This window comes from Gobio gobio, assembly GCF_949357685.1.
Source record: "Gobio gobio genome assembly, chromosome: 6".
NCBI lineage: Eukaryota > Metazoa > Chordata > Actinopteri > Cypriniformes > Gobionidae > Gobio > Gobio gobio.
Window position 1 is genome coordinate 2482184 of NC_137102.1, and position 27839 is coordinate 2510022.

The 27839-nt window shown below is 39.2% G+C and overlaps 2 protein-coding genes across 3 annotated transcripts in view; both read right to left on the reverse strand.

Moving 5' to 3' along the window:
- Positions 1-261: 261 nt before the first annotated feature.
- On the reverse strand, positions 262-9330 carry kiaa0040 (KIAA0040 ortholog). The gene is made up of 2 exons (XM_079818629.1): positions 9103-9330; positions 262-1176 (listed from the first exon to the last, which is right to left on the reverse strand). Exon 2 carries the CDS (start codon positions 714-716, stop codon positions 396-398), a length of 321 nt encoding a protein of 106 aa, XP_079674755.1. The 5' UTR covers positions 717-1176; positions 9103-9330; the 3' UTR covers positions 262-395.
- Positions 9331-26272: 16942 nt separating this feature from the next.
- Positions 26273-27839, reverse strand: part of tnr (tenascin R (restrictin, janusin)) — a gene marked incomplete at its 5' end in the record, with an annotated part of 342772 nt that continues 341205 nt past the window's right edge. For both annotated transcript variants that reach the window (XM_079818631.1, XM_079818630.1), the window contains one exon: positions 26273-27810. In XM_079818631.1, the coding sequence (XP_079674757.1) occupies positions 27694-27810 (117 nt within the window). In that variant the 3' untranslated portion in view covers positions 26273-27693. The remainder of the gene's footprint in view (positions 27811-27839) is intronic.

A 27839-nucleotide genomic window follows, 5' to 3' on the forward strand; every position in this document is an offset into this window, starting at 1 on the left:
TTATTTTGTTTAAAGTGGAACTTTTTAATTAAGTGCCGCATTTTTTGAATGCCACGTCATGTGCGAGACCGATCAAACATGAATTTTGCACAAAAAAATCCATAGAAAAGCATTGCAGTCAAATGCAGAAACACAGCTCAGAGAAGCCGATCCAAGGCCCTGCTGTATAATGACAGATATGCCTTTCTTTTCACCTAAAATATGGGTTCTGGGAAAGCCTTTCAGGACCGCACACACATCATAAAACATATTCATTCACTCCCAAATTTCACTACTATACAAAAAGTCCCCTCTTTTTTACATCCAGGTGCATTTTTAGGAAACATTGCTTTTGTACCTTTGCATGTACCATAAAGATAAATAAATATAAAACTGTTTTTGTTCAACGTGGATTTTTACACCGTCGTGAGTGCAAGTCTGTCACTACTCATGGGGTCCGCTTTGACTGAGATCCACAAGTCTTCACTGTTCTGGCTGCCGTTTTTCTTCTTCTTCTTCTTTTCGTTTGTCCCCGAGGTCTGGCCTTTTCCGCGACAACACAGGCAGCAATGACGACAGCAGCAACAGTGACAGCACACCAGCAGAGAAGTGAAGAGCACAACCAGCGGAAGAGTCAGAAGCACAGCCAGGCAAACCGTGTTGGAGATGCTCTGCTCATGCTTGGCTGAAGCCAGGCTCCACACATCATTGAAAAACTGCACGATTGCCTCCTTCATGGTTCAGCGAGAGTCCTTTAAATCCCTTTAGAGATGTGATCTGAGATGTAAAGCCACCGTCGATCCGATTAAACCAGTAATTAGCATGGGATTTCTATCTGGAGATCAAGAAACTTGAGCCAGTTCTGACTTCAGCTCAGCCGGTTCAATGTGTCATAGTCCCATCCTGAGGAAATATCCCACGAGCCAAGTGTAATAAATGACGGACAATTTCACAATTTGCTTTAATCCCAAACCTCACTATTCATCTCATAAAACGCCTTGCTTTCGGGCTCTAACAACAAAGCATTGCTTATGAGATGTTTCTCTTTGACTTTTGTGGACTCATATCTTGTGTGTGTGAGGAGATCGTGGGTCGTGTTTATACTGGGTGGATTCCTCTCAGCTTCAGTCCCTCTGGAGACTCTATTTTAGTCTCTTCTGCCTTGACTCTCACAGATGTGATGGAATGGGGGCATTTCTGGAGAGAGAGAAACAGAAAGAAATAGTGAGACAGAGACAGAGAGAGAGAGAGAGAGAGAGAGAGAGAGAGAGAGAGAGAGCAGAAGTTAAGTCAGCTGTGGATCCTCCAGTGGTCTCTCCTGTATTCATGAGTGCAGAGCGCCGCGAGTCAGACCAGGCCAGAGACTGAGTGTGTGTGAGCCTGTGAGTGTGTGTGAGCCTGTGAGTGTGTGTGAGCCTGTGAGTGTGAGTGAGCCTGTGAGTGTGAGTGTGTGTGAGCCTGTGAGTGTGTGTGAGCCTGTGAGTGTGTGTGAGCCTGTGAGTGTGAGTGTGTGTGAGCCTGTGAGTGTGTGTGAGCCTGTGAGTGTGTGTGAGCCTGTGAGTGTGTGTGAGCCTGTGAGTGTGAGTGTGTGTGAGCCTGTGAGTGTGTGTGAGCCTGTGAGTGTGAGTGTGTGTGAGCCTGTGAGTGTGAGTGTGTGTGAGCCTGTGAGTGTGTGTGAGCCTGTGAGTGTGTGATCCTGTGAGTGTGTGTGAGCGTGTGAGTGTGTGTGAGCGTGTGAGTGTGTGTGAGCCTGTGAGTGTGTGTGAGCCTGTGAGTGTGTGTGAGCCTGTGAGTGTGTGTGAGCCTGTGAGTGTGAGTGTGTGTGAGCCTGTGAGTGTGAGTGTGTGTGAGCCTGTGAGTGTGAGTGTGTGTGAGCCTGTGAGTGTGTGTGAGTCTGTGAGTGTGTGTGAGCCTGTGAGTGTGAGCCTGTGAGTGTGTGTGAGTCTGTGAGTGTGAGTGTGTGTGAGCCTGTTAGTGTGTGTGAGCCTGTTAGTGTGAGTGTGTGTGAGCCTGTGAGTGTGTGTGAGCCTGTGAGTGTGTGTGAGCCTGTTAGTGTGAGTGTGTGTGAGCCTGTGATCGTGTGTGAGCCTGTGAGTGTGTGTGAGCCTGTGAGTGTGAGTGTGTGTGAGCCTGTTAGTGTGTGTGAGCCTGTGAATGTGTGTGAGCCTGTGAGTGTGTGTGAGCCTGTGAGTGTGAGTGTGTGTGAGCCTGTTAGTGTGAGTGTGTGTGAGCCTGTGAGTGTGTGTGAGCCTGTGAGTGTGTGTGAGCCTGTGTGTGTGTTAGCCTGTGAGTGTGTGTGAGCCTGTGAGTGTGTGAGCCTGTTAGTGTGAGTGTGTGTGAGCCTGTTAGTGTGAGTGTGTGTGAGCCTGTGAGTGTGAGTGTGTGTGAGACTGTGAGTGTGAGTGTGTGTGAGCCTGTGAGTGTGTGTGAGCCTGTGAGTGTGTGTGAGTCTGTGAGTGTGTGTGAGTCTGTGAGTGTGTGTGAGCCTGTGAGTGTTAGTGTGTGTGAGCCTGTTAGTGTGAGTGAGTCTGTGAGTGTGTGTGAGCCTGTGTGTGTGTGAGCCTGTGAGTGTGTGTGAGCCTGTTAGTGTGAGTGTGTGTGAGCCTGTGAGTGTGAGTGAGTCTGTGAGTGTGTGTGAGCCTGTGTGTGTGTGAGCATGTGAGTGTGTGTGAGCCTGTTAGTGTGAGTGTGTGTGAGCCTGTGAGTGTGAGTGTGCGTGAGCCTGTGAGTGTGTGTGAGTCTGTGAGTGTGTGTGAGCCTGTGTGTGTGAGCCTGTGAGTGTGTGTGAGCCTGTTAGTGTGAGTGTGTGTGAGCCTGTGAGTGTGTGTGAGCCTGTGAGTGTGTGTGAGCCTGTGAGTGTGAGTGTGTGTGAGCCTGTTAGTGTGAGTGTGTGTGAGCCTGTGAGTGTGAGTGTGCCTGTGAGTGTGTGTGAGCCTGTTAGTGTGTGTGAGCCTGTTAGTGTGTGTGTGAGCCTGTTAGTGTGAGTGTGTGTGAGCCTGTGAGTGTGAGTGTGCCTGTGAGTGTGTGTGAGCCTGTTAGTGTGTGTGAGCCTGTTAGTGTGTGTGTGAGCCTGTGAGTGTGTGTGTGAGCCTGTGAGTGTGTGTGAGCCTGTGAGTGTGAGTGTGTGTGAGCCTGTTAGTGTGTGTGAGCCTGTGAGTGTGTGTGAGCCTGTGAGTGTGTGTGAGCCTGTGAGTGTGAGTGTGTGTGAGCCTGTTAGTGTGTGTGAGCCTGTTAGTGTGTGTGAGCCTGTGAGTGTGTGAGCCTGTGAGTGTGTGTGAGCCTGTGAGTGTGTGAGCCTGTGAGTGTGTGAGCCTTTGAGTGTGTGTGAGCCTGTTAGTGTGTGTGAGCCTGTTAGTGTGTGTGTGAGCCTGTGAGTGTGTGTGTGAGCCTGTGAGTGTGTGTGAGCCTGTGAGTGTGAGTGTGTGTGAGCCTGTTAGTGTGTGTGAGCCTGTGAGTGTGTGTGAGCCTGTGAGTGTGTGTGAGCCTGTGAGTGTGAGTGTGTGTGAGCCTGTTAGTGTGTGTGAGCCTGTTAGTGTGTGTGAGCCTGTGAGTGTGTGAGCCTGTGAGTGTGTGAGCCTGTGAGTGTGTGTGAGCCTGTGAGTGTGTGAGCCTTTGAGTGTGTGTGCTCACTCTCTCTCACACTCACACACACACACTCATACACTCACTCTCACACTCACACACATTCTCTCTCTCTCTCACACACACGGGTTTTTTTGTGAAATGTGAGGACATTCCATAGGCGTAATGGTTTTTATACCGTACAAACCGTAAATTCTATCCCCTTACACTGCCCCTAAACCTACCCATCACACACACACGCATATGCACACACACACACACACACACACACACACACACACACACACACACACACACACACACACACACACACACACACACACACACACACACACACACACACACACACACACACACACACACACACACACACACACACACACACACACACACACACACACACACACACACACACACACACACACACACACTACCCCTAAACCTACCATTACACACACACACACACACACACACACACACACACACACACACACACACACACACACACACACACACACACACACACACACACACACACACACTACCCCTAAACCTACCCATCACACACACACACAAACACACACACACTACCCCTAAACCTACCCATCACACACACACACACACACACACACACACACACTACACCTAAACCTACCCATCACAGGAAATATTCAGCATTTTTTAATTTTTAATAAAACATTGTTTAGTATGTTTTTAAAGCTATTTTAAAAATGATGACATATTTCATGTTTCATAATACCAGCGTAATAACTGCATCATTATACAAATTTGTGTCCTCATAAATCACAAAAGCACACACACACACACACACACACACACACACGTACGGTACCCAACCCTAGCTATGATACATATTTTTATGTGCTTTTTATTACATTGTTTAAATGGCAAATATGTGCACTGTGTAAAAAACAACTTGATGATATGAGCCAGATTGTAGAATTAGATTGAGTTTTGATTAGTAGATTAGATAGTTTTGCTCAGAATGTTGATTTAATATTATGAATATTTTTAATATTTTTTAATTTATCAATACTAAAACGAAAGAAACAAATGAATACATAACAATACATATATTACCGAAACAATGAGAGATAATGCATTATTTCAACAGACCGGAGAACGACACACTGACGCCAGAGCCCAGACCACAGTGAGGCAGGAAACCCAATAACCACAGCACAGTTAACACACAACAACACACACGACAGTTAACACACAACAACACACACGACAGTTAACACACAACAACACACACGACAGTTAACACACAACAACACACACGACAGTTAACAGAACCTTATGAACATCAGCATCATAATAATAATGCAGTTAGTACTGTAAGAGTAACCGTTACAGGTGTTTAAGTCGATACTCGTCTCCAGCTGTGGATTCATGAGTTTTTTAAAAGCACTGTGTGTGTGTAAATGTATTATAATAACTGATAGTAATGATTATTATAATGATTATTTGCATGTTATGTCAATGTGTTATGCTTGTTTTGTGTAATTATAGGCTAGACTTATGTAAATATATACTCTAAAAAAAAAGGCTCGTAATCATAGGGGAACCTTTTTTAGTGCTATATAGCACCAATTTTGGTGCTTCAGTGGTTCTTCAGAGGTGCTATATAGCACCTTAGTCAAAGAACCGGTGAAGAACCTCTGAAGAACCGCTGAAGAACCTCTGAAGAACCACTGAAGCACCAAAATTGGTGCTATATAGCACTAAAAAAGGTTCCCCTATGATTACGAGCCAAGAACCATTTTTGGTGCCATATAGAACCTTTTTTTTTTTAGAGTGTATTAAATATTCTCTATAAGTATGAACATTCATGAATACATTATACAGTATAACTGAGCATCAATCATGAGATGCTCGCTCAGCTCAATCCCCTTCAGGGAAACATGAGCATTTATAAATAATGTTTCTCAAGGTTTGATGAATATGACGTAACGAATCGTCCTTCGCTGAAATCATGTGATGCTGAGTTTAATGCTCTGAACTACGTTTCAAAGCTGCATGAACAGTGTTTCAAAACAGCCCATAAATGCTGTTCATTTCTTTAAACTATAGAAATGATTTATTAGTTAAGACACCACAGGTGACCAGGGCAAACATTTCAACTAATAGACATAACCAAACTTCCTGATGATTTCCTCTCCCCATCTCATCCCAGATGTTCATGTCTTTCTCTCTTCAGTCGTCTTTAGAGGAAAACACTCCAGGATTTTTCTGCTCATAATGGACTTCAATGGGAACCAACGGCTGAAGGTCCAAATCTCAGTGCCGACCCAGTGTTAAAACGAACGTGCGAAGACTAAATCAATGACCTTTACACAAATAAAGGGGAAACAACGATGACGGACGATTGTAAAGTTGGAGGAGAACATGAGATGGAGTTTTTCGGCACTTCCACCTGCGTCATGTGACCTTTCAGACGTGATGACATCATACGAACAACACTGAAGTCGAGCGTCTGAGGTTAAAGTGTATAAATGTGTGTGTGTGTTGTAAATGTGGCGATGGTTTGTCTAGATCAGACTCTATTCCTCGTCTGTGATTGGTCAGAGCCTCTGAAGCTCTTCCTCTGAAACTGCAGTGATTTGGACCTTCAGCCGTTGGTTCCCATTGAAGTCCATTATGAGCAGAAAAATCCTGGAGTGTTTTCCTCTAAAGAGGACTGAAGAGAGAAAGACATGAACATCTGGGATGAGATGGAGAGAGGAAATCATCAGGAAATGTTCATTTTGAAGTGAACTCAACCTTTGAGACTTTAAGTATTTTAGTTGTTAAGTTTTCTAAAACTTTATTTTTAAATATGCACTATTTTACTCACATTTGCAGAATATACATCTGAACATTGGATAAAGGCAGGTTCAACATTTTTGTTTATTTTTTTTATTCTGAAGGTTTGTTCATATATTGATTTATAGAATGTGTTATTCCTATGATAAAAAAGATGATAAAAAGGAGATATCCAAATAACTAATTTTGAGAAAAGCAGATATGCATTGTATGTAGACTGAAATAAGGTTAACACTTAAATGTGTATTTTAAATGTTTTCTTTTCACTATCTGAAAAGGCATGTTATGGAAGCAAAATAGCAAAAAAATTACCAATGCATGAAAAACAATGATTTTGCCTGTAGTCTTGCCTTCATTAAAAATGTCTTATTACACCTTTAGTGAGATTTACATTGGTTACACTTTACTTAAAGGTGTCATTCTTACAGTGTAACTACATGGACTAACTATTAGAGCTTAGATCAGGCTCAAAAAATCAAGCCCGACCCAACACATTAACTGTAATTATGAGCCCGAGCCAGATATAAACCGAGCGTTTTTTAAAGCGAGCCTGTGATGAGCGGAGTGACGGACGCTCAGCTCAATAATCCACTGCAGCGCTCCACTCATGAAAAAAAAAACAAAAACAAAATTATATATATATATATATTAGGGGAGAGCGGGGCACAACCTAACGCTTTTTGACTTTCTCAGTTTGTGTAAATCCACTGGGGGTTCAGAGTATTTATTGTTTCCCACATTAATTTCACACATGTCTAGTACAATTATGTGGTTTTGTTTCAGTGTTTACTTTTTTCTTGATTTACCCTGAAAGAATGGAAGTGAAATGTGACAACATGCCCCATAGGTGGAGTTCATTATAACATGACCAAATGACAGATTAAAATGTGACCTGATATAATCAAAAAAAGACAAACTAAAATATTTTGTAAACAAAATACAATTATTAACTTTTTAAAAATTAAATTTAAATTAAATTAAATTTTTAATCATTAAAAATATACTCATTTTTGAGTTTGACTACAAACACATCGCTAAATACAGCAGTTCAAAACATAATCATAATGAATAATTTCTGAACATTAACTCTCAGTCAGTATTCACCATTTTCTCTCGTGGTTTCTCAAAAGAATTCATAAAAGTATAGAATATAATAGCGTATTTCTCATTGTGACGCAGTGTTAACACACACACATCTGCTCAACTGGGATTAATCGTGTCTTCTGCTGTTAGATCAGCATTAAACAACATCTGATAAATAACAGATAGAAGATTACAATAATATCAGATTTGTCTTATTTTAAATAAACACTAAAAACAGAGATGAAAACTAAACTTAAGTAAGAAATGTACTTTAGCTATGGTTAAATAAATGTTCAGTAATATCTTCCAGAGATTTTTTAATTTTGTTGCTATTTTTTTCTCTAAATAATATTGATTTGGCAGCTAGTAAATACACTGAGTTTGGTCATTCTGGCATGTGTGGAAAGGGTTAAAACGTGTGTTACAACTAACCCCGCGCTCTTTCTGATTATGATCACTTTCTGCCCACCCAATTAGGCTAATAAAGTAATGATTAAAAAAAGTCAAATGCTTGATCAAGGGGAAATATCGTCTCGAGGGTCAGGTCAAGTTCGGGATCAGAATCTAAACTCTACTTACTATAGGATTAGGGTTTGTTCGAGGGTTAATGCATGTAATTATGCATAATTCACTGTTATGTAACAAGGACACTGTCAAATAAAGTGTTACCCCAAAAAATGTTGAGTTGCACAAACGCAATGAAGCCTCAGCATCTCATGTGTGTGTGTGTGTGTGTGTGTGTTTGCCCTGCTTCCTGCAGACGGTTTCACAACAGGAAATCTGCTTTAGATGTGAAAAACACCTATGCAACAGAAGACAACTCCCTTCTCCAATCCTCAACATCTCAAAGAGCTCTCCATTCCTCTTATCCTTCACCTCCTCAGCCCGACCCGTCTGAAGAAGAACAATCAGTTTGAGTAATTCTGGGATCCGCAGAGGAATGTAAAACAGGAAGACTCTCTCAGCTTCACACAAAGCCAGGATGGAGCTCCGAACTCCACTGACAACATCAGTTACAGGCAAAGACATGCACATCAAGTCACATTCCTCTGCATTCTGTGAACATGTTAGAGTCACCTAAAGGCGTTTTTTTCTTCTTCTCTGAGACTCACAACAAAACGTAACACATTTCAAAAAGACAAATCCAGGATGAGTCTGACACAAGAGAGGACACTGTCTAAATACAGCACAGGCCCTCAGGGCCCGAAATCTGTTTGAGAGAAAGAGGGCGAACATGGCTGAGAAATATTCAGCTGAAGTTAAAGCGACTGTCTCTTATATTCCGGACCTGTTATGGAAATATTTACAAAAGCAGAGGATTTTACAGACCCTGGATAAGCCTCCACCTGCCCTTCATTTACGGAGCCCAGTTTATATTCATGAGGGATTCGTATCTCCTACAGCGATATTTCTCAGAGTTTACAGTCCCGGTAAACACAATGAGTTTGACAACATCTTGCCAGGACTAATCTGGAAAGAGGTCAAGTTATTTAAAGACAGAAAAGCACATTTCTCAGCATGTCCACGAGCGAAACTCAGGGCCTGAATTGAGTTTAGCCACATGTGACAAACAGATGCCCATCAGGACAGCGATCCATCATTTCTCAGCGCAGAAGCGTTAAACCTTACCGGCTCTGATCCGGGCTCAGTCCAGACGTCTCACAACTCTCCTTTCAGCAACACAATCTCTGGAAGACACACAGCGCACATATCCACGGCTGTACCTGGAGCCAGTGAGTGAGTGTGTGTGTGTGTGTGTGTGTGTTTCCCTAGGCCGAACGCTTTAAGAAAGAGCCTTCTGTCTGCTCGCAGCTTCGCCTGACACACACTGCATTCTTGTGGTTACTTTATAAACTCAACTTCCCTGTGATGTCACAGGACGAAGGGAGGGGGAACGGTGTGTGTGTGTGTGTGTGTGTGTGTGTGTGTGTGTACACAGTTCCCACTAAACACTATTTTGTAATGATATGATTTTGAAAGTGCACAGAGGAACTAGAGGAGTGAGAGAATAGTCTCAAATGTGCTCTTATGATTTAACAACTGCTTATCCCTTTGCAATCTGAATGAATACTTCACATTGAGTCATTTTTTCGTCGGTTTGATTTATGGTCTGTAACATTTATAAAATGAACAGTGAACGGGGTTTGGTCATTCAGACACACTCATTAATATCCACTGTCTTAAAGAAGGCATTGGATTCGATTTGAAAAGGACATTATTTATAAAACTTTAAAAATATGCTGTGGTTTGTCAGTTCAGCCTTCATTTGGTCCTAAAATATGTATACATTTAGTAATATAGTAATTTTACACTGTCGTTCAAACGTTTGGTGTTGGATCTTTTAATATTTGTGACCTTGGACAGCAAAACCAGTTTTTTTGTTGTTGTTGTATTTATTGATATTTATGGTTTGTTAGGATAGGACAATATTTGAACATCTGGAATCTGAGGGTGCAAAAACATCTAAATATTGAGAAAATCTCCTTTAAAGTTGTCCAAATGAAGTCCTTAGCAATGCATATTACTACTAATAATACATTTATGATATGAACATTGACCAAATATCTTCATGGAACATGATCTTAATATCCTTATGATTTTTGGCATAAAAGAAAAATGGACAATTTTGACCCATACAATGCCACAGATATACTTATGATTGGTTTTGAGCTCCAGGGTCACTTTTTCTAAATAAGTCTCTTATACACACCAAGGCTGCCTTTATTTGATTAAAACTACAGTAAAAACTGTAATATTGTGAAATATTATTATGTTTTAAAATACCTTGTTTCTATTTTAATATATATTTTCTTAAATCTGTGATTGTAAAGCTGGATTTTCAACATCATTACTCACAAGAGTCTTCAGAAATCATTCTAAAATGCTGATTTGCTGCTCAATAAATATTTTTATTATTATTATCAATGTTAGATTAAGTAATATAATTATTACATTAATAATATACAGTACCATTCAAAAGTTATGGGTTATTCTTAAAAAAAAAAAAAAAAAAAAAAAGTTTATTCAGCAAGAATGCATTAAATTGACCAGAAGTGACAGTAAAGACATTTATAATGTTATTTTTGTAACGGTCTGTTTTTGAAATATATATATATATTTTCCATCTTTATATATATATATATATATATATATATATATATATATATATATATATATATATATATATATATATATATATATATATATATATATATATATATATTTTTTTTTTTTTTTTGTATCAGTTTTGACAACAATAATTAGCAACACAATTGTTTCCAACATTGATATTAATCACAAATGTTTGTTGACATATCATAATGATTTCTGAAGGATCATGTGACACTAAAGAATGATGCTGAAAACACAGCTTTTCCATCTTTAGTCTTTAAGCACAAATTATGTTTATTAAAGTATGAAGCGACAGCCAGTTTTGCATTAAATGGGTGGAGATCAGCAGAACAGGAAATGAAGATAAACAGCAGTGCTGCGTCTCACGGGTATATCTGTGGCATTGTATGGGTCAAAATTATCCATTTTTCTTTTATGCCAAAAATCATGAGGATATTAAGATCATGTTCCATGAAGATATTTGGTCAATGTTCATATCATAAATGTATTATTAGTAGTAATATGCATTGCTAAGGACTTCATTTGGACAACTTTAAAGGAGATTTTTTCAATATTTTTGCGACCTCAGATTCCAGATTTTCAAATATTGTCCTATCCTAACAAACCATACATCAGTGAGAGATGATTTATTCAGATGAAGATGATCTGTGCATCTGCCTTATGACTGCTGTTGTGCTCCAGGGTCACATTATGATAAAACAGACCAATGTTTCATAAATATTCAATTAATTAAAAAGAAAAATATTATACAAATATCTAATTATATTATATATATGAAATGTGATGAACAGAATGTTCATAAGAACAGCATTTATTTGAAAAATAACATTATAAATGTCACTTTTGGTCAATTTAATGCATGCTTGCAAAATTAAAGTATTCATTTCTTCTTCTTCTTCAAAAAAAAGAAACAACCCATAATTTTTGAACGGTAGTGTATATGATTAATGTAATAATTATACACTCTAAAAAATGTTGGGTTAAAAACAACCCAAGTTGGGTTGAAAATGGACTAACCCAGCAATTGGGTTGTTTTAAGCAAACATTTAACCCAAACACTGGGTTAAAACAACCCAATTGCTGGGTTAGTCCATTTTCAACCCAACTTGGGTTATTTTTAACTCAGCATTTTTTAGAGTGTGCGATCTACTATCCTATATGACTAAAATGAAGCAGCACAAAGACTCTGTCAAGCATGCGATGCAGAACTGAGTGTTTATTTTAGGCAAGTTGAAGAGAGTTGAACTTCTCTTATTCAGCCGAGTGATACAGGAAGATTCCCAGCTCTGCGGATGTCCAGCTGTACTTTCACAATCAGGACTGTCCTGGCTGCTTTACTGAACTTAAATAAAACCAAGAGAAGTCTTGGATGTAACATGTTTCATTCAGACGGGGTTGTTGCACTTGATGAAGTCAAACCTCATGATCTCAAGCTTGTGGTTTAGACTTCTGTCACTGTGGTTATTCACACCCAAAGTTAAGGCGGACTCAACAATGACCTCTTCCATCCTCCTCCTGACGTCCTGTCCTCTGGATCTTCCAGAAGCCCAACACATCCCCAAGGCACAGAGTGTGCTTCGGAAACATAGGGGTGTTAAATTTATGTGCAGTGCTTCTAATGAAAAATAAAGCAGGCTGCCTCTGAATCCAAATATAGCTCAGGCCGTTCCTAACCAGTCACAACTGCAGCTCGTGAGTCATTCTCATGAAATGTATCAGAACTGTGCTATGAAAACAAGAGCACGCTCTGCCATACATGGACTGACTCCCTCCTAACCCTCTATATGCCTTAAAGGAACACGCCACCATTTCCCGTCTCCTCTAGAGTTAAACAGTTGAGTTTAATCCATTCAGCCGATCTCCAGCCGAGCACTTTTAGCATAGCTTAGCATAGATCATTGAATCTGATTAGACCGTTAGCATGAGTGCGGCGGAGCAGTGATATCATACAGCGGCTGAAAATAGTCCCAGCGCTCTCTGTGTGAGCCGGTCGTCCCGTTGGTTATGTTGACTGAAGTTAGCCTATTTTCAGCCGCTGTGTGATATCACTGCGCCGCTGCACTCATGGGGCGGCTCACAGCTCTTGATTATTACGCAGGAATGAGAGTATAGTTCCTGCCATATCGGCCTAGAAAATCACAACTTCTCATTTTCCGTCAGTCTTAGGACACGATGGAACTACAGAAGAGTCAAGTTTTAAATAGGAAAAATATTGAAACTCTTTGGTCATTTCTGAGCGAGATGCTAACGGTCTAATCAGATTCAATGATTTATGCTAAGCTATGCTAAAAGTGCTCAGCTGGAGATCGGCTGAATGGAAACGGTCAAACTCAACTGTTTAACTCTAGGGGAGTCGGAGAATTAGCCTATTTTCAAAAAGAGTGTTCCTTTAAGAATCAGCTCATTTACACAGTCACTCAAACTTTTTCAATTTCTCTTTTCGAATACACTGTAAAAAAAAAAAATCCTACGCTACATTTGTTTACAGTAATTTTTTAATTATTTTAAGTTATGTTTTAAAATATGTACAATAACAAACAATATCTGTAAATTAACAACTTGACTTAACAACTTTGTAAATTAACAACTTGACTTATTTTAAGGATTATATCATAAATTACAAATTACAGTAATTCTCATGTTTTTATACAAGGGAATGACTGTATTATTTATACTGTATTTTTTCTGTTTTCTTAAATTACATACAAATGTATGTAAAATTACAGAAATAATCTGTAATTACAGTGGGGAGAACAAGTATTTGATACACTGCCGATTTTGCAAGTTTTCCTACTTACAAAGCATGTAGAAGTCTGTAATTTGTACACTTACACTGTGAGTGACGGAATCCAGAAAATCACATTGTATGATTTTTAAATCATTAATTTGCCTTTTATTGCATGACTTAAGTATTTGATCACCTACCAACCAGTAAGAGTTCCGTCTCTCACAGACCTGTTAGTTTTTCTTTAAGAAGCCCTCCTGTTCTCCACTCATCACCTGTATTAATTGCACCTGTTTCAACTCGTTTCCTGTATAAAAGACACCTGTCCACACACTCAATCAAACAGACTCCAACCTCTCCACAATGGCCAAGACCAGAGAGCTGTGTAAGGACATCAGGGATAAAATTGTAGACCTGCACAAGGCTGGGATGGGCTACAGGACAATAGGCAAGCAGCTTGGAGAGAAGGCAACAACTGTTGGCGCAATTATTAGAAAATGGAATTATTAGAAAAGTTCAAGATGACGGTCAATCTCCCTCGGTCTGCAAGATCTCACCTCGTGGAGCATCAATGATCATGAGGAAGGTGAAGGATCAGCCCAGAACTACACAGCAGGACCAGCTCAATGACCTGAAGAAAGCTGGGACCACACTCTCAAAGAAAACCATTAGTAACACACTAAATCCTGCAGCGCAAGCAAGGTCCCCCTACTCAAGCCAGCACATGCCCAGGCCAGTCTGAAGTTTGCCAGTGACCATCTGGATGATCCAGAGGAGGAATGGGAGAAGGTCATGTGGTCTGATGAGACAAAAATAGAGCTTTTTGGTCTAAACTCCACTCGCCGTGTTTGGAGGAAGAAGAAGGACGAGTACAACCCCAAGAACATCATCCCAACCGTGCAGCATGGAGGTGGAAACATCATTCTTTGGGGATGCTTTTCTGCAAAGGGGACAGAACGACTGCACCGTATTGAGGGGAGGATGGATGGGGCCATGTATCGCCAGATCTCCATCCCTCAGTAAGAGCATTGAGGATGGGTCGTGGCTGGGTCTTCCAGCATGACAAAGACCCGAAACACACAGCCTGGGCAACTGAGGAGTGACTCCGTAAGAAGCATCTCAAGGTCCTGGAGTGGCCTAGCCAGTGTCCAGTGTACATATGTTTATGTCCATACCAACAATTTAACATTATTATTTGTAATTTTACAGTAAATCTTATTAGTTTTAAGCTATTTTTTTTTATTTTATTTTTTTAAATGGTCAAATGACAAAACTGTAACATTAGTCAAATATCTTAATTCAAATAAAGTGCAAAAACAATAACTTTACAGACATTTTCATGAAAAGTTTTAGAGAAAACCTGTTATTTTACAGGTTTTTCCTTATTTAAATTAAATTAAATTAAATTATTTTACTTGTATGGTTTTGGTTTGGCATCCGCCAGTCATTTGACCACTTTTAAATATCTTTTTTTTTTTTTACAGTGTAAGTCGTTTCATTTCAAACCAAATATGAGGTAATATTTGAATGTAGGTTTTTTAATTCCTGGACTTTTGGAGGGACATGTTTCTCAAAACAGGGAAGTCCTCTTTTTAGAAATCATGCAAAGATACATTCAGATGAATTTTTGCTGAACCTTGAAATGAAGCTTCCTGTCCCACCCAACCCCCCCAAGCCCCCCCCCCCCCCCCACACACACACACACACACACACACACACACACACACACACACACACACACACACACACACACACACACACACACACACACACACACACACACACACACACACACACACACACACACACACACACACACACACACACACACACACCCCACCCACCGTCACATTATATATAGATCTGTTTACTATGAGAGGTGGAAAGTAATGAGTAAGAAATGGAACATTTATGAATCAAAATCGGTGTGCTTTTATAAATTGATTTTTTAAATGTTTAACATTTGATTAGATTATCCATGTTTAAAGCTAGTCAAAGTACACTATGTCTGTACCTCATCTTCATTTCATATAAACACACTTCGGCTAATGAACGATAGCTACTACAGAGAAGAGTTTTTTCTTTTTAATTAATTAAATATTTATGAAACATTGGTCTGTTTTTATCATATAAGCCTTCACTGGTGTTTTGCTTCATTTCCTGTTGTGCTGATCACAGGCTTGTTGCTTGATTCTATACTTTAAAGGGCTTGATTATGATTGGACTTTTTAAACTTTATTGAGTGTGTAGTGTGGCTGTTTGAGCATAAACAACATCTAAAGTTACGACGCTCAAAGCTCAAAGCAAAGGGAGATATTTTCTTTTACAGAAATCTCTTCTTAAGGACTACAACAAACGGCTGGTAGGGACTACACAAGCTTCCTCCCGGGTTAGTGACATCACTTACATAAATCCCGCCCCCGGGAACACACAACAAAGGGGGTGAGATTCTCATGACAGAATATGCTAATCAATGACTGAAGATGGTTAACTCATAAATTCATCAACTAACCCTTCAGGAACGTCCTGTCTCATTCTACATGTTGGGCCCTATCTTGCACCCAGCGCAATTGACTTTGTACACCGACGCATGTGTCATTCCTATTTTGCACCCGCGCAAAGCGCGCTTTTCCCTCCTCAGAAGCACGTCGCTAAACTAGTGAATGAACTTGCGCTCCCTGGGCGGTTCAGCGCAAAAAAGGAGGCGTGTTCCGGCGCAAACAATCCCTGGTGCTATTTTGCTGTTCCATTAAACAATTGCGCCACTGACCAGAAAAAACCTAGTCTAAAGTCAGTGGCGCGTTGCGCGTTGTTCATTATGCTATTTTAAGGGCGCATGCTTGACCATAATGTATAGCGTGCACAACGCGCATACACTTTGCTCATGTAATCTACACAGATGCAACAGTTATTTTTGCAAATCATAAATTGTTTCACTAAAACAATATTAACACATGAGATGACGGAAATCATTGTGGTGTGCCACGAAGATGTGAAAAAATAGGCATAAATCTAGCTTACAAATGATTCAGGCTAATTGTAATAATTAAGGATAAGACCTGTTTGCCCAATAGTGGCAAGACATATATGTATATAAGGACATCTGACAAATTGGTTTGTCCGTCAAGAACCAGGAAAAAAAATCGACTGAAAAAAACTGAAAGACTGAAAAAAAAAAGACTGTGAAATCACCTTTACCATAATGTACAACATTACAACTTCACTTCTCTGTCTTTCACTGCTCTTACAAGCACATCAGTCTCCTCGGCTGTGAACCGCTCCTGGCGTGCGCCTGGTAAATACGCCATAATAATAGCAATCCATAATGGAACTTGCGCACCTGCTTTTAAAGGGAATGTTGGAGGACGCTCGCATTGGTTTATTCACGTTACGCCCAAACCACACCTATGAATAATGAAGCTACTTCAGACCAACCCATTTTAGATTTGCGCCGGGCGCAAGAGCCATTTATCCCGCCGGGAAAATAGCAACAGCGCCGAGACCCGCCCACAAAGTTACTTGCGCTTCGCGCTTTGACACTTGCGTTTCAGATCGTTAAAATAGGGCCCGTTGTCTCTTCTTCTGGAGTCTCTCCATCATTGTCCGACTCTGGTTTGATCATAAAAGGCTGAGCGGTTTCATTTCCTGTCTGCATGAGGTCATCAGAGCTGCTAACATGAGCTCTTGAAGCTCCGCCCTATGAGCAGCCGCTCATTTGCATTTAAAGGGACGCGCACAAAAACGGCACACTTTCGCTCACCCTCAAAAAGTGACAATTTTTAACATGATCTGTGGGGTATTTTGAGCTCAAACTTCACACACACACTCTGGGGACATCAGAGACATATTTTACATCTTGTAAAAAGGGTCAATCAACCACCCCTTTAATAAACAGAATGTGTGCTTAAAGACCAGTGAAAGAAAACCAAAACATAAAACAAGCATATTCCTTAATTGTCTTAAATGTCCCCTGTCGAATAGTTTAATGTAACACTTTATTTTTAAGGTTCAGTTCTTGTTATTGCTTATTATCATGCATATTATAGGATATTGGCTGTTTATTAACACTTATAAAGCACATATTAATGTCTTATTCTACATATTCACATCCCTTAATCCTAAAACTACCTTACTAAATATTAATAAGCAGTAATTATGAGAGGCAAATGTTGTAGTTAATAGTAAATATGTATTCCCGAAGTGTTTCCAATAATTTTAATAACATTAGTCTCCTTTCTTGAGTTAGTGCAATGTATATTATTTAGATTTAATGTCTTAAAGTGATAGTCCACCTATAAATAATTACCATAATTTACTCTCACGTTGTTCCAAACCTGATTTATTTCTACTTTGGAGCACAAAAGATGATTTTAGTAAGACTTTACAATAAGGTTTCATTTGTTTACATGAGTTAATGTTAACATTATGCATAATTACATGCACTAATGCATTCCATAGTTAACAATAAATTAACACTAACAAAGATGAATAAATGCTGTAGATGTACAGTTCATTACAAGATTATTAACTAATGCAGTTAACTTATTGTAAAGTGTTACTGATATTTTGAAGAACTTTGCTAACAGTTTCTGTTTCACATTGACTTCCATTGTACGGACAAAAAATAAAATGGATGTCAATGGGAACCGAAAGTGTTCTTCAATCATGAGTTGAGTAAATGATGGTGGACTATCCCTTTAACAGTATCTTAGGCGTCTCAAACGCTCAGATTTGTATTTAGATTATTGCGACAGTCTTGGTAACACAATATCTCATGATGTTAGGTCGTCTAAACATGACAGTATTGTTGATATTCAGAAGAAAGAGATGATCTCAGAGATTGTGGCTGAATGTGTGACTGTTTGCTTCCGCTTTTGAGAACGTCAACTAAACAATACATCATCTTTTTTTACAGACAGTTATAACAAGGTCATGCAATGTTTAAAAGTTTAGTTTGCAGTATTCAGTCCTTCCCAGAAAGCTTACATTAGAAAGATTCACGGGGACCAAACTCGCTCAAGGATTGGGCTCAGCCTGGACCATATTGAAGCCAAAAAGACAGAATAGTCTCTAATATAATGCATCCCATAAAAGGCCTCGAGCACATGCTTATTATTGTGTTTCCAGCCCTAAAGGGCACTTCTGTGGTTTCCCCAGCGAATGTTGACATCTTGATAAAAGGACAAAAGCTCGGGCATGCTCAATTCAAGACGGCGGACGTTTCCTGAGAGCAGGAATTCCAATATGGCTGAGCAACTCAGAAAAGAAAAGCTGCTTCTGTGCTAAGAGCTGCTTTCAGGAAAGCTAACGGGCACCAGGGTTCCCACTCTGGTCCAGGACATTCTCAATTGTTCTCCAACGGAATAAAAGACAAGGATCACACTAAATATTGCTCTCGAAGTTTAAAAAGCCGTACAATTTATTGCCATGATAACAATGAGAAATGTTTTTAATATGAGCTCATAAAGATTATGACTATGGAAGCTTGTTTACGCCATAGAAAAAAATATTAAAAAGGCAATTACATCTTTTTATCTCACTATTCTGACTTTCTCGCAATTGCGAGTTTACATAATTGTGATATAAACAGAGCGACTGCCCGTTATAAAATCAGAATTGTGAGATATAAATTGATCAGTCAGTCAGGTAATTAATTAACCTCATGAGTTGGACTATTCAATCATGAGTTCAATCATTCAATCATGAGTTTTAATTAATTAATTGGACTTTATAATGCGCAATTGCAAGTCTATATGCCACAATTCTGAGATAAGTAGTGAGATATGAACTTGCAATGTACACTCTAAAAAATGCCTGGTTAAAAATAACCCAAATTGGGTTGAATATGGACTAACCCAGTGGTTGGGTTGTTTTAAGCAAACATTCAACCCAATTGCTGGGTTAAAACAACCCAGTCGCTAGGTTAACCCTCTCGAGTCGGCTGTCGCGCCGGCGTGATTGGCTTGCTTTTTTTCTTATCAGTGCCAAAGAGACACAAATAATTCGTTTTTTATCATTCAGGCAATTGTTATACATCATTATAATCTGTTAAGTTTCTATTTTTTTTGTGTACAGTCAACCCAACCACTGGGATAAAACAACCCAACCGCTGGATTAAAACAACCCAACCGCTGGGATAAAACAACCCAACCGCTGGATTAAAACAACCCAACCGCTGGGATAAAACAACCCAATCGCTGGGCTAAAACAATCCAACCGCTGGGATAAAACAACCCAACCGCTGGATTAAAACAACCCAACCGCTGGGATAAAACAACCCAATCGCTGGGCTAAAACAACCCAACCGCTGGGATAAAACAACCCAACCACTGGGATAAAACAACCCAATCGCTGGGCTAAAACAACCCAACCGCTGGGATAAAACAACCCAATCGCTGGGCTAAAACAACCCAACCGCTGGGATAAAACAACCCAACCGCTGGACTAAAACAACCCAACCGCTGGGATTAAACAACCCAACCGCTGGGATAAAACAACCCAACCGCTGGACTAAAACAACACAATCGCTGAGTTAAAACAACCCAATTGCTGGGTTAAAACAACCCAATCCCTGAGTTAAAATAACCCAATCGCTGGGTTAAAACAACCCCATCACTGGGTTAAAACAATCCATTCACTGGGTTAAAATAACCCAATTGCTGGGTTAGTCCATTTTCAACCCAACTTGGGATGTTTTTAACCCAGCATTTTTTAGAGTGCAATGTTTACTTGGGTTTTCTGAGTACACACTAAAAAATGCTGGGTTAAAAACAAACCAAGTTGGGTTGAAAATGGACTAACCCAGCAACTGGGTTGTTTTAACCCAGCAATTGGGTTGTTTTAACCCAGTGAATGAGTCATTTTAACCCAGCGGTTAGTTTAAATGTTTGCTTAAAACAACCCAATTGCTGGGTTAAAACAACCCAATTTTTTTTTAACAAAGGTATAGCATGCAAACAGTTCAGATTACTAAATTGTTTTAAGCAAGTTCAACAAATGATTGGACATTAAGTAAAGTTTACTAAAAAGTCTTCGTAAGAACAACTGTTGGATTTTCCAGGTTTTAAGTGTTTCCAGGACGAGTGGGAAGCCTGTCAACAATCGTCACGCACGTCACAAAATGAGGTGTATTATAGATGTATTGTTTATTACAATCAAAACAATGAATGATCCATCATTTAAAGATGAAGAAAGCTCATTAGTCAGCCTTGAACCATGACGTTTTAGGATTGAATAATCTTATTCTGAAAAATATCACATATTGAAAGACCAGCATAAACACATGTGATAGTTGTAGCAGTGAATAATTACAGTAACTCATGTCTCAGTCTCAGCCAAGTTCAACTTTAAATAAAGACACAGCAAACGATTATCATGAGCCTTACCTTCAGATGATCTCCACACGCCTGGACGTCCCTCCACTTCCCCTGCTGAAGCTGCTCCAGAGAAGGGAACTTGGTTTCTGATTTAACCCCGTATGTGTGAGTGTGTGTGTGTGTGTGTGTGTGTGTGTGTGTGTGTGTGTGTGTGTGTGTGTGTGTGCTGCCATTAGTGAGTCCTCCTACAGGCAGCCGCCCAGCCTCTTATTCCGGTGTCAGAAGTGATTAGTTTGCCGCGTTCAGTGACTTGTGAAGATTTGTGGGTGGTGTTTTCTGCCTGCTTAGATCAGACTCACCCTGGACCGGTGCAAAGCTCGAGCTCTGATAATAGAGCCAAGCGGGTCTGAGGCCAGAGGGTCACCATTTCAGGCGGACATCAGGCTATAAAGTGCATTATCAGGCCACTTTAAGTGTGCATACCTGCGGCATGCTCTTATTTCCTCATGCCTCAGAGAAAGCATTAATACAAGCCCTAGTCAGTTCAAGACTTCTGTCCACCCGCTGTATGCTTATAAAAGGGGCGATTACATGTGTAACGCTGAAGAGGATTTTAATGTATTTTTAGATCATAAATGATCACCTGGCAAGAGTGTGTCTATGTCTGTAAAGCGTATGACGCAACAATAGAAGAGTCGCACATAAAAGCGGTGTACAAAATTCTGTCACCAAGCAACCACCATTGATTCTGCTCAAACGCCCCATTTCTTCTCTTTCCTACAGGAGTGTATTTACATTCCTATACATTTTGTATGCAGAGGCCATGCATATTCCGACTAACAGCCTGATTGTGAGGGTTATTAATAGCCTATAAAACAGGGATGTTGTGTTCGACACAGATCCAAAGTGCTTCCACATTGAAGAGCAGTATCAGAGCGTAATTGTTTTGAGCACGTCTGAAAGTTCGTTAATCCGCAGAACCAGATGACTGCTTCACATCTTGTTGAAAGGAGTGATAGTCATGTTTTCTTTAATATACTATGGATGGGGGCACTTTTATAATATATAGATGCACTTTTATGATATATAGATGCACTTTTATGATGGACAAATGCACTTTTATGATGGACAGATGCACTTTTGTGATGGATAGATGCACTTTTATGATGGATAGATGCACTTTTATGATGGATGGATGCACTTTTATGATGGACAAATGCTCTTTTATGATGGATAGATGCACTTTTATGATGGATAGATGCACTTTTATAATGGATAGATGCACTTTTATGATGGATAGATGCACTTTTATGATGGATAGATGCACTTTTATGATGGACAAATGCTCTTTTATGATGGATAGATGCACTTTTATGATGGATAGATGCACTTTTATAATGGATAGATGCACTTTTATGATGGATAGATGCACTTTTATGATGGACAGATGCACTTTTATGATGGACAGATGCTCTTTTATGATGGATAGATGCACTTTTATGATGGACAAATGCTCTTTTATGAAGGATAGATGCACTTTTATGATGGACAAATGCTCTTTTATGAAGGATAGATGCACTTTTATGATGGATAGATGCACTTTTATAATGGATAGATGCACTTTTATGATGGATAGATGCACTTTTATGATGGACAGATGCACTTTTATGATGGACAGATGCTCTTTTATGATGGATAGATGCACTTTTATGATGGACAAATGCTCTTTTATGAAGGATAGATGCACTTTTATGATGGATGGATGCACTTTTATGATGGACAAATGCACTTTTTATGATGGATAGATGCACTTTTATGATGGATAGATGCACTATTATGATGGATAGATGCACTTTTATGATGGATAGATGCACTTTTATGATGGATAGATGCACTTTTATAATGGATAGATGCACTTTTATGATGGATAGATGCACTTTTATGATGGACAGATGCACTTTTATGATGGACAGATGCTCTTTTATGATGGATAGATGCACTTTTATGATGGATAGATGCACTTTTATGATGGACAGATGCACTTTTATGATGGATGGATGCACTTTTATGATGGACAAATGCACTTTTTATGATGGATAGATGCACTTTTATGATGGATAGATGCACTATTATGATGGATAGATGCACTTTTATGATGGATAGATGCACTTTTATGATGGATAGATGCACTATTATGATGGATAGATGCACTTTTATGATGGACAAATGCACTTTTTATGATGGATAGATGCACTTTTATGATGGATAGATGCACTTTTATGATGGACAAATGCACTTTTTATGATGGATAGATGCACTTTTATGATGGACAAATGCACTTTTTATGATGGATAGATGCACTTTTATGATGGACAAATGCACTTTTATGATGGATGGATGCACTTGTATGATGATAGATGCACTTTTATGATGGATGGATGGATGGATGGATGCACTTTTATGATGTATGCACAGTGTTTTGTTCATGAATCGATGTTTTGAACGAATCGGTTGAGCGATTGATTCAATGACTCACTCATAAACATATACAAAAAATCAACCAAATCTGCAGAAAAAGACAAAATCCTGAAAAATCACCACAAAAAATGCAAAGACTGACATTTTGACTGACAAGAGGAACAGCATGGCTAACTGTTATATTATAAATATTGAGCAATAGTTTATCTGTTGTTCAGAATATCAGCAGAATGAGTGTTTATGTGCTTTTAATCGGCTACACAACCTCCAATGGTGCTTTACAAACCCCCCCAAAATCACTTCACAGTCAAACTCAGTTTTTGTATTTTGCATATTTTATTAATGTGTAGAAAATGTATTAAAAAAGGAACTATACAGCACATTTTAAGTTAAACTAGAGCTAAATCGATCTGTTACAATAATATCCAAGGTTATCTGACAATGTGGTTAGCAAGTTAAGGAGAAATGTCTCAGAGGCCATTCTTCTGCACATATTACCGGCCTCATCAGTGATCATGCTAAACACATTTTCACTTGGGTACAAAATGTAGGGGATTTTTTTTTCTTTTTTTTTTTTTACAATATCCTAATGTTCAAAATGAAATAAACGTACATGAGAGTGGCAAAAATGAGCTGTATAACACAGAGTTCGATGTTTTCCGTGGTGAATCTGGAGTAGTGTGGTGGATGAAGTGTCTCCACCAGATGCTGAGTCAATGAATAATGAAGGGAAATCTGCCCTTCTCTCTCACTCTCTTCTGAGAAGCGGTCTCAATCAGTCCACACAAACTGACATCTCTATTCCTCTTTCAAAAAATAACTAGAAGGGCTGCTTCCTGTGAACCCACAATTAGTTTGCGTTAGAAAACGGTTAGAAAACACACGTCTTTCCACCCATGTTCTCCACAGAACAGTAAATGGAGAAAGTGATGCCTTCTGGTGCATGCAAAATGTAAGTCTTTTTAGTGTTAAATGCAATTAGCTTGAGCTGATTAAGAATTTACGTGGTTTCCAGTTCCCATCCCAGCTGTTGCTACACTCTCTAATCTTACCCCTCAAAAAGAAAAGAGAAAAAGGGTAGAAACTCTTTGAAAACATCATAGTGTTGTCTCTCAGAAGAGGCTCATTAGGAGCCGATGGGAAACAGGTGTTGTTAGAGAAGCAGAACGCCGGAGAACTGAAGAATATTCATCTACGCAGAGCATGCAGAATCTGATTAAAACATACACATTTAAAGAATTCTTGGTGTTTGGGACCACTTACTGTAATATTTTCTGTGGTGACAATAACATTTGATGTTATCCACACCCAAAAATATTGTGATATATATATATATATATATATATTAGTGCTGTCAAAGTCATCTTTTGGCTAGCGTTGCATTGCCGGTTTTGTCGAGTATCCTCATAATAGCATCTTAAATGAGTTAAATAACATCTTAAATGATTTTTATAGTACTAAAATAATTTCGTTCAGTCAGAGAACAGACGCTACGTGTGTGTGTGTGTAATACAGCGTCAGATCTCATTCATCAGAGAGTGAGGAGCTGACAGACCAGATGATCGCAGGAGATTTGGGTTCAAACAAAGCGAAATGTAAAAGCGCTTATTTAAGTGAGTTTGAGTTTGTTTGTTGTTGTGTGTTTCATTAAGAATAATAGGCTAATGAACCCACCATTCAAGCAACCAGCAGCCGAACTGGCGCTAATTCTAAACCGAAAGTAAAATGCACACTGTATTATTTTCAGTTCATGCCCATGGAAGCTTAACTTTCATAGGAATTCATTGAGAACACTTGCTCTGCTCCGCTCCGTTATCAATGTCCGTGCGGCCGAGCACATTTACATCCTGTGAGTGAGATTTACCCCTGTGGGCGGAACGAGCTCTTCTACCTGTAGTCTCTAACCTCTGGCCAAAAAAGCCTCAGATGACACAAAATGACGATATTTGCGTCATCTGAGGATTTTTTCCAGACATAAAAAAAAATAATTCTCTCATCTCAGGGGGATATTGGGGGGGCGCGATCACTCTAATGTACTACCGGGTTTCTACTGATACAAAGCTTAATGCTAATCACTGAAGTTACCCTTTAAAGAGTTGTGAGGAAATGAGATGCGCGTCAGATCTTAAAGTGACAGCAGCCTCATAAACCAGTGATGAAGGATTTGTTCACTTTTCTGATGATTACTTTCCCCATCTCATCCAATATGTCCATGTCTTTCTTTCTTCAGTGGAAAAGAAATAAAGTTTTTTGAGGAAAACATTCCAGGATTTTTCTGCACATAATGGACTTCAATGGGAACCAACGTTTGACGTGCTAGTTTTACTTTGTAAACGTGGGCAGTACTTCTGCCTATGTCTAATTTGACGTTTTCGACTTGATTGCGCAGTCACTAGCACATCGCAGAGCAGAGCAAGATGAGCAATTTAGGTTAAAAGTAAATGTGTGTGTGTGTTGTAAATGTGGCGATGGTTTGTCTAGATCAGACTCTATTCCTCGTCTGTGATTGGTCAGAGCCTCTGAAGCTCTTCCTCTGAAACTGCAGTGATTTGGACCTTCAGCCGTTGGTTCCCATTGTTGTTTGGGAGTGTTTTCTTCAAAAAAACGACTGAAGAAAGAAAGACATGAACATCTGGGATGAGATGGGGAGAGGAAATGTTCATTTTGAAGCGAACTCAACCTTCAATGTTCATCACAGAACAAAGGCAACAGAGGAAACTGTAGCTTTAATAAGGATTAATCTATATTTCATTTTTAATTAAGACTGTAAAGTTTTTAATAACTTTATTACATTTCTGTATGTTGATTATATATGAAGGCCACAGGCAAATATGACATTATAATGGGTTTATGTGAAGACTTAACTTAAATTACAAAAGCCTTATAAATGTTGAAATTGATAGCTTTCAATCATTCTGTAATGCTGAATGTCTATCATTAATGCTTAAATATATAAATATTTAAAATATACTGTCTTTAAGTTGTTTCTTCATTAATTCGGAGAGTAACTGTGAGATTATTACAATATAAAAGTATTATGTTTTAAATCACAATTAATTACAGAAAAAATTTGTATTTTCTAATTGATTGACAGCACTAATATATATATATATATACAAACAGCAAAGAAGTCTGGAACAGCATCAAAGCCAGTCAGTAATTAGAATTTTTTGATTTTGCAGTTGAAATGCAGAATAAAACGTTTGGATTGAATGTATTATGCTACTGTAGTTTCAGTACTGTTTAAAAAGTGAATACAAAACAATGCATAACAACTTCAGTGTGTTAATTAGACAAAAACCCTCTAGTTCAGAAATTAAAGAGATGTTGTGCTACTAGAAAAAGAAATATCACTGCATGAGGAAAGGTTTAGAAAAATATCTCATGGTTGTCCTCCTTCACAAACCTTCCAGTCACTGTACAAAATACACTGAGGCCGTGTTAAACTACAGAATGAAATAATACAGTTTTATCAGGTACAAAAAGATAAAGAAGAAAGTCTATGTTGCAATAGGACCTATTGTGTTTATGCCAAGTCTTAAAAGCTCAAGCCTGACTGCCCAACTCCATCTTAGAATGACTCTTTATGAAAGGATCAGAAGCGTCTTTGTGGCAAACACACACTGCTATTCTCCTGCACTCAACTATGAACTGCTATTAACCTAGAGGATTTACCAAGACACAGATGGACACGATTATTCTACAGGAACAAAAGCTTTGAAACCCTAAAGCATGAGCTATGCAAAAATTATTCATACGTACATGTGGAGTTCAGCTAGTAGTCGCTGAGACTCCTCTGATCTAAAGAGATGCTCTAGTGACTGACTCTAGGGGTTTCAGCCTTTATCCTCATTGCTAGAGCGTCCGACTCTCATGCGGCAGGACCCGGGTTCGAGTCCCGCTTGGAGCGGGCGATTCAAACAGAAGGGGTTCCATACATATCAGTGCTCTCAGGACAGCTTACATGTTATTTTAGACTGACCTACATAAAACTGATGATCTGATATTATTACTAATCATCCGTGCACAAAAAAAAAAAAAAAGGGACAATCATTCCTTTTTGTTTCAGATCCGTCTGACCTCAGATACTGAATAGTTCTTTGGTTTCCGAGGCTTCAATGATAATTGAATTGTGTGTTTAACAGTACAATTAATATAAGTTTAAATATGAGATGAAATTACATCTGCAATGAAATAATAAAATGAAAATGGTTGGCTTCATGGTGCAGCACATGAACATCATTCAGTTGCTCTTTAAAGGTATTTCTCATCACTTATAAAAATAGAAGCATCTCATTTTTTAGGGGCAAAATCTTTCATCTCAGGGTTAGAAATGATCTGTATCCTAATAGTGAGGATCGTTCCGCAAGCCTCACACTGTAAACGTGCCTTCATCCTCCCACAACTGAACAAATAGCATTACACATAAAGTCACCAAACCTCAAGGTTTACAATTTACAACCAACATTCGTCAAAGGGATTTTGTCATTCAAGATTTAAATAAGTTACATCGCTCCTTGTGTCTTCCTCGCCCCGTTTAAAAATAGAAAGCGCTGGAAGGACGGTGGATTAATGGGTGGACCTCCTCCGCTTGCCACTGATGCTGCGGTAGTTGAACGGTCTCATCTTCATCTCCACAAACGGGATGGAGAACTCATGGCCTTTCCAGTGGTACCAGTTTATGCCCTGCAGAAGCCAAACACATAATGATAGAA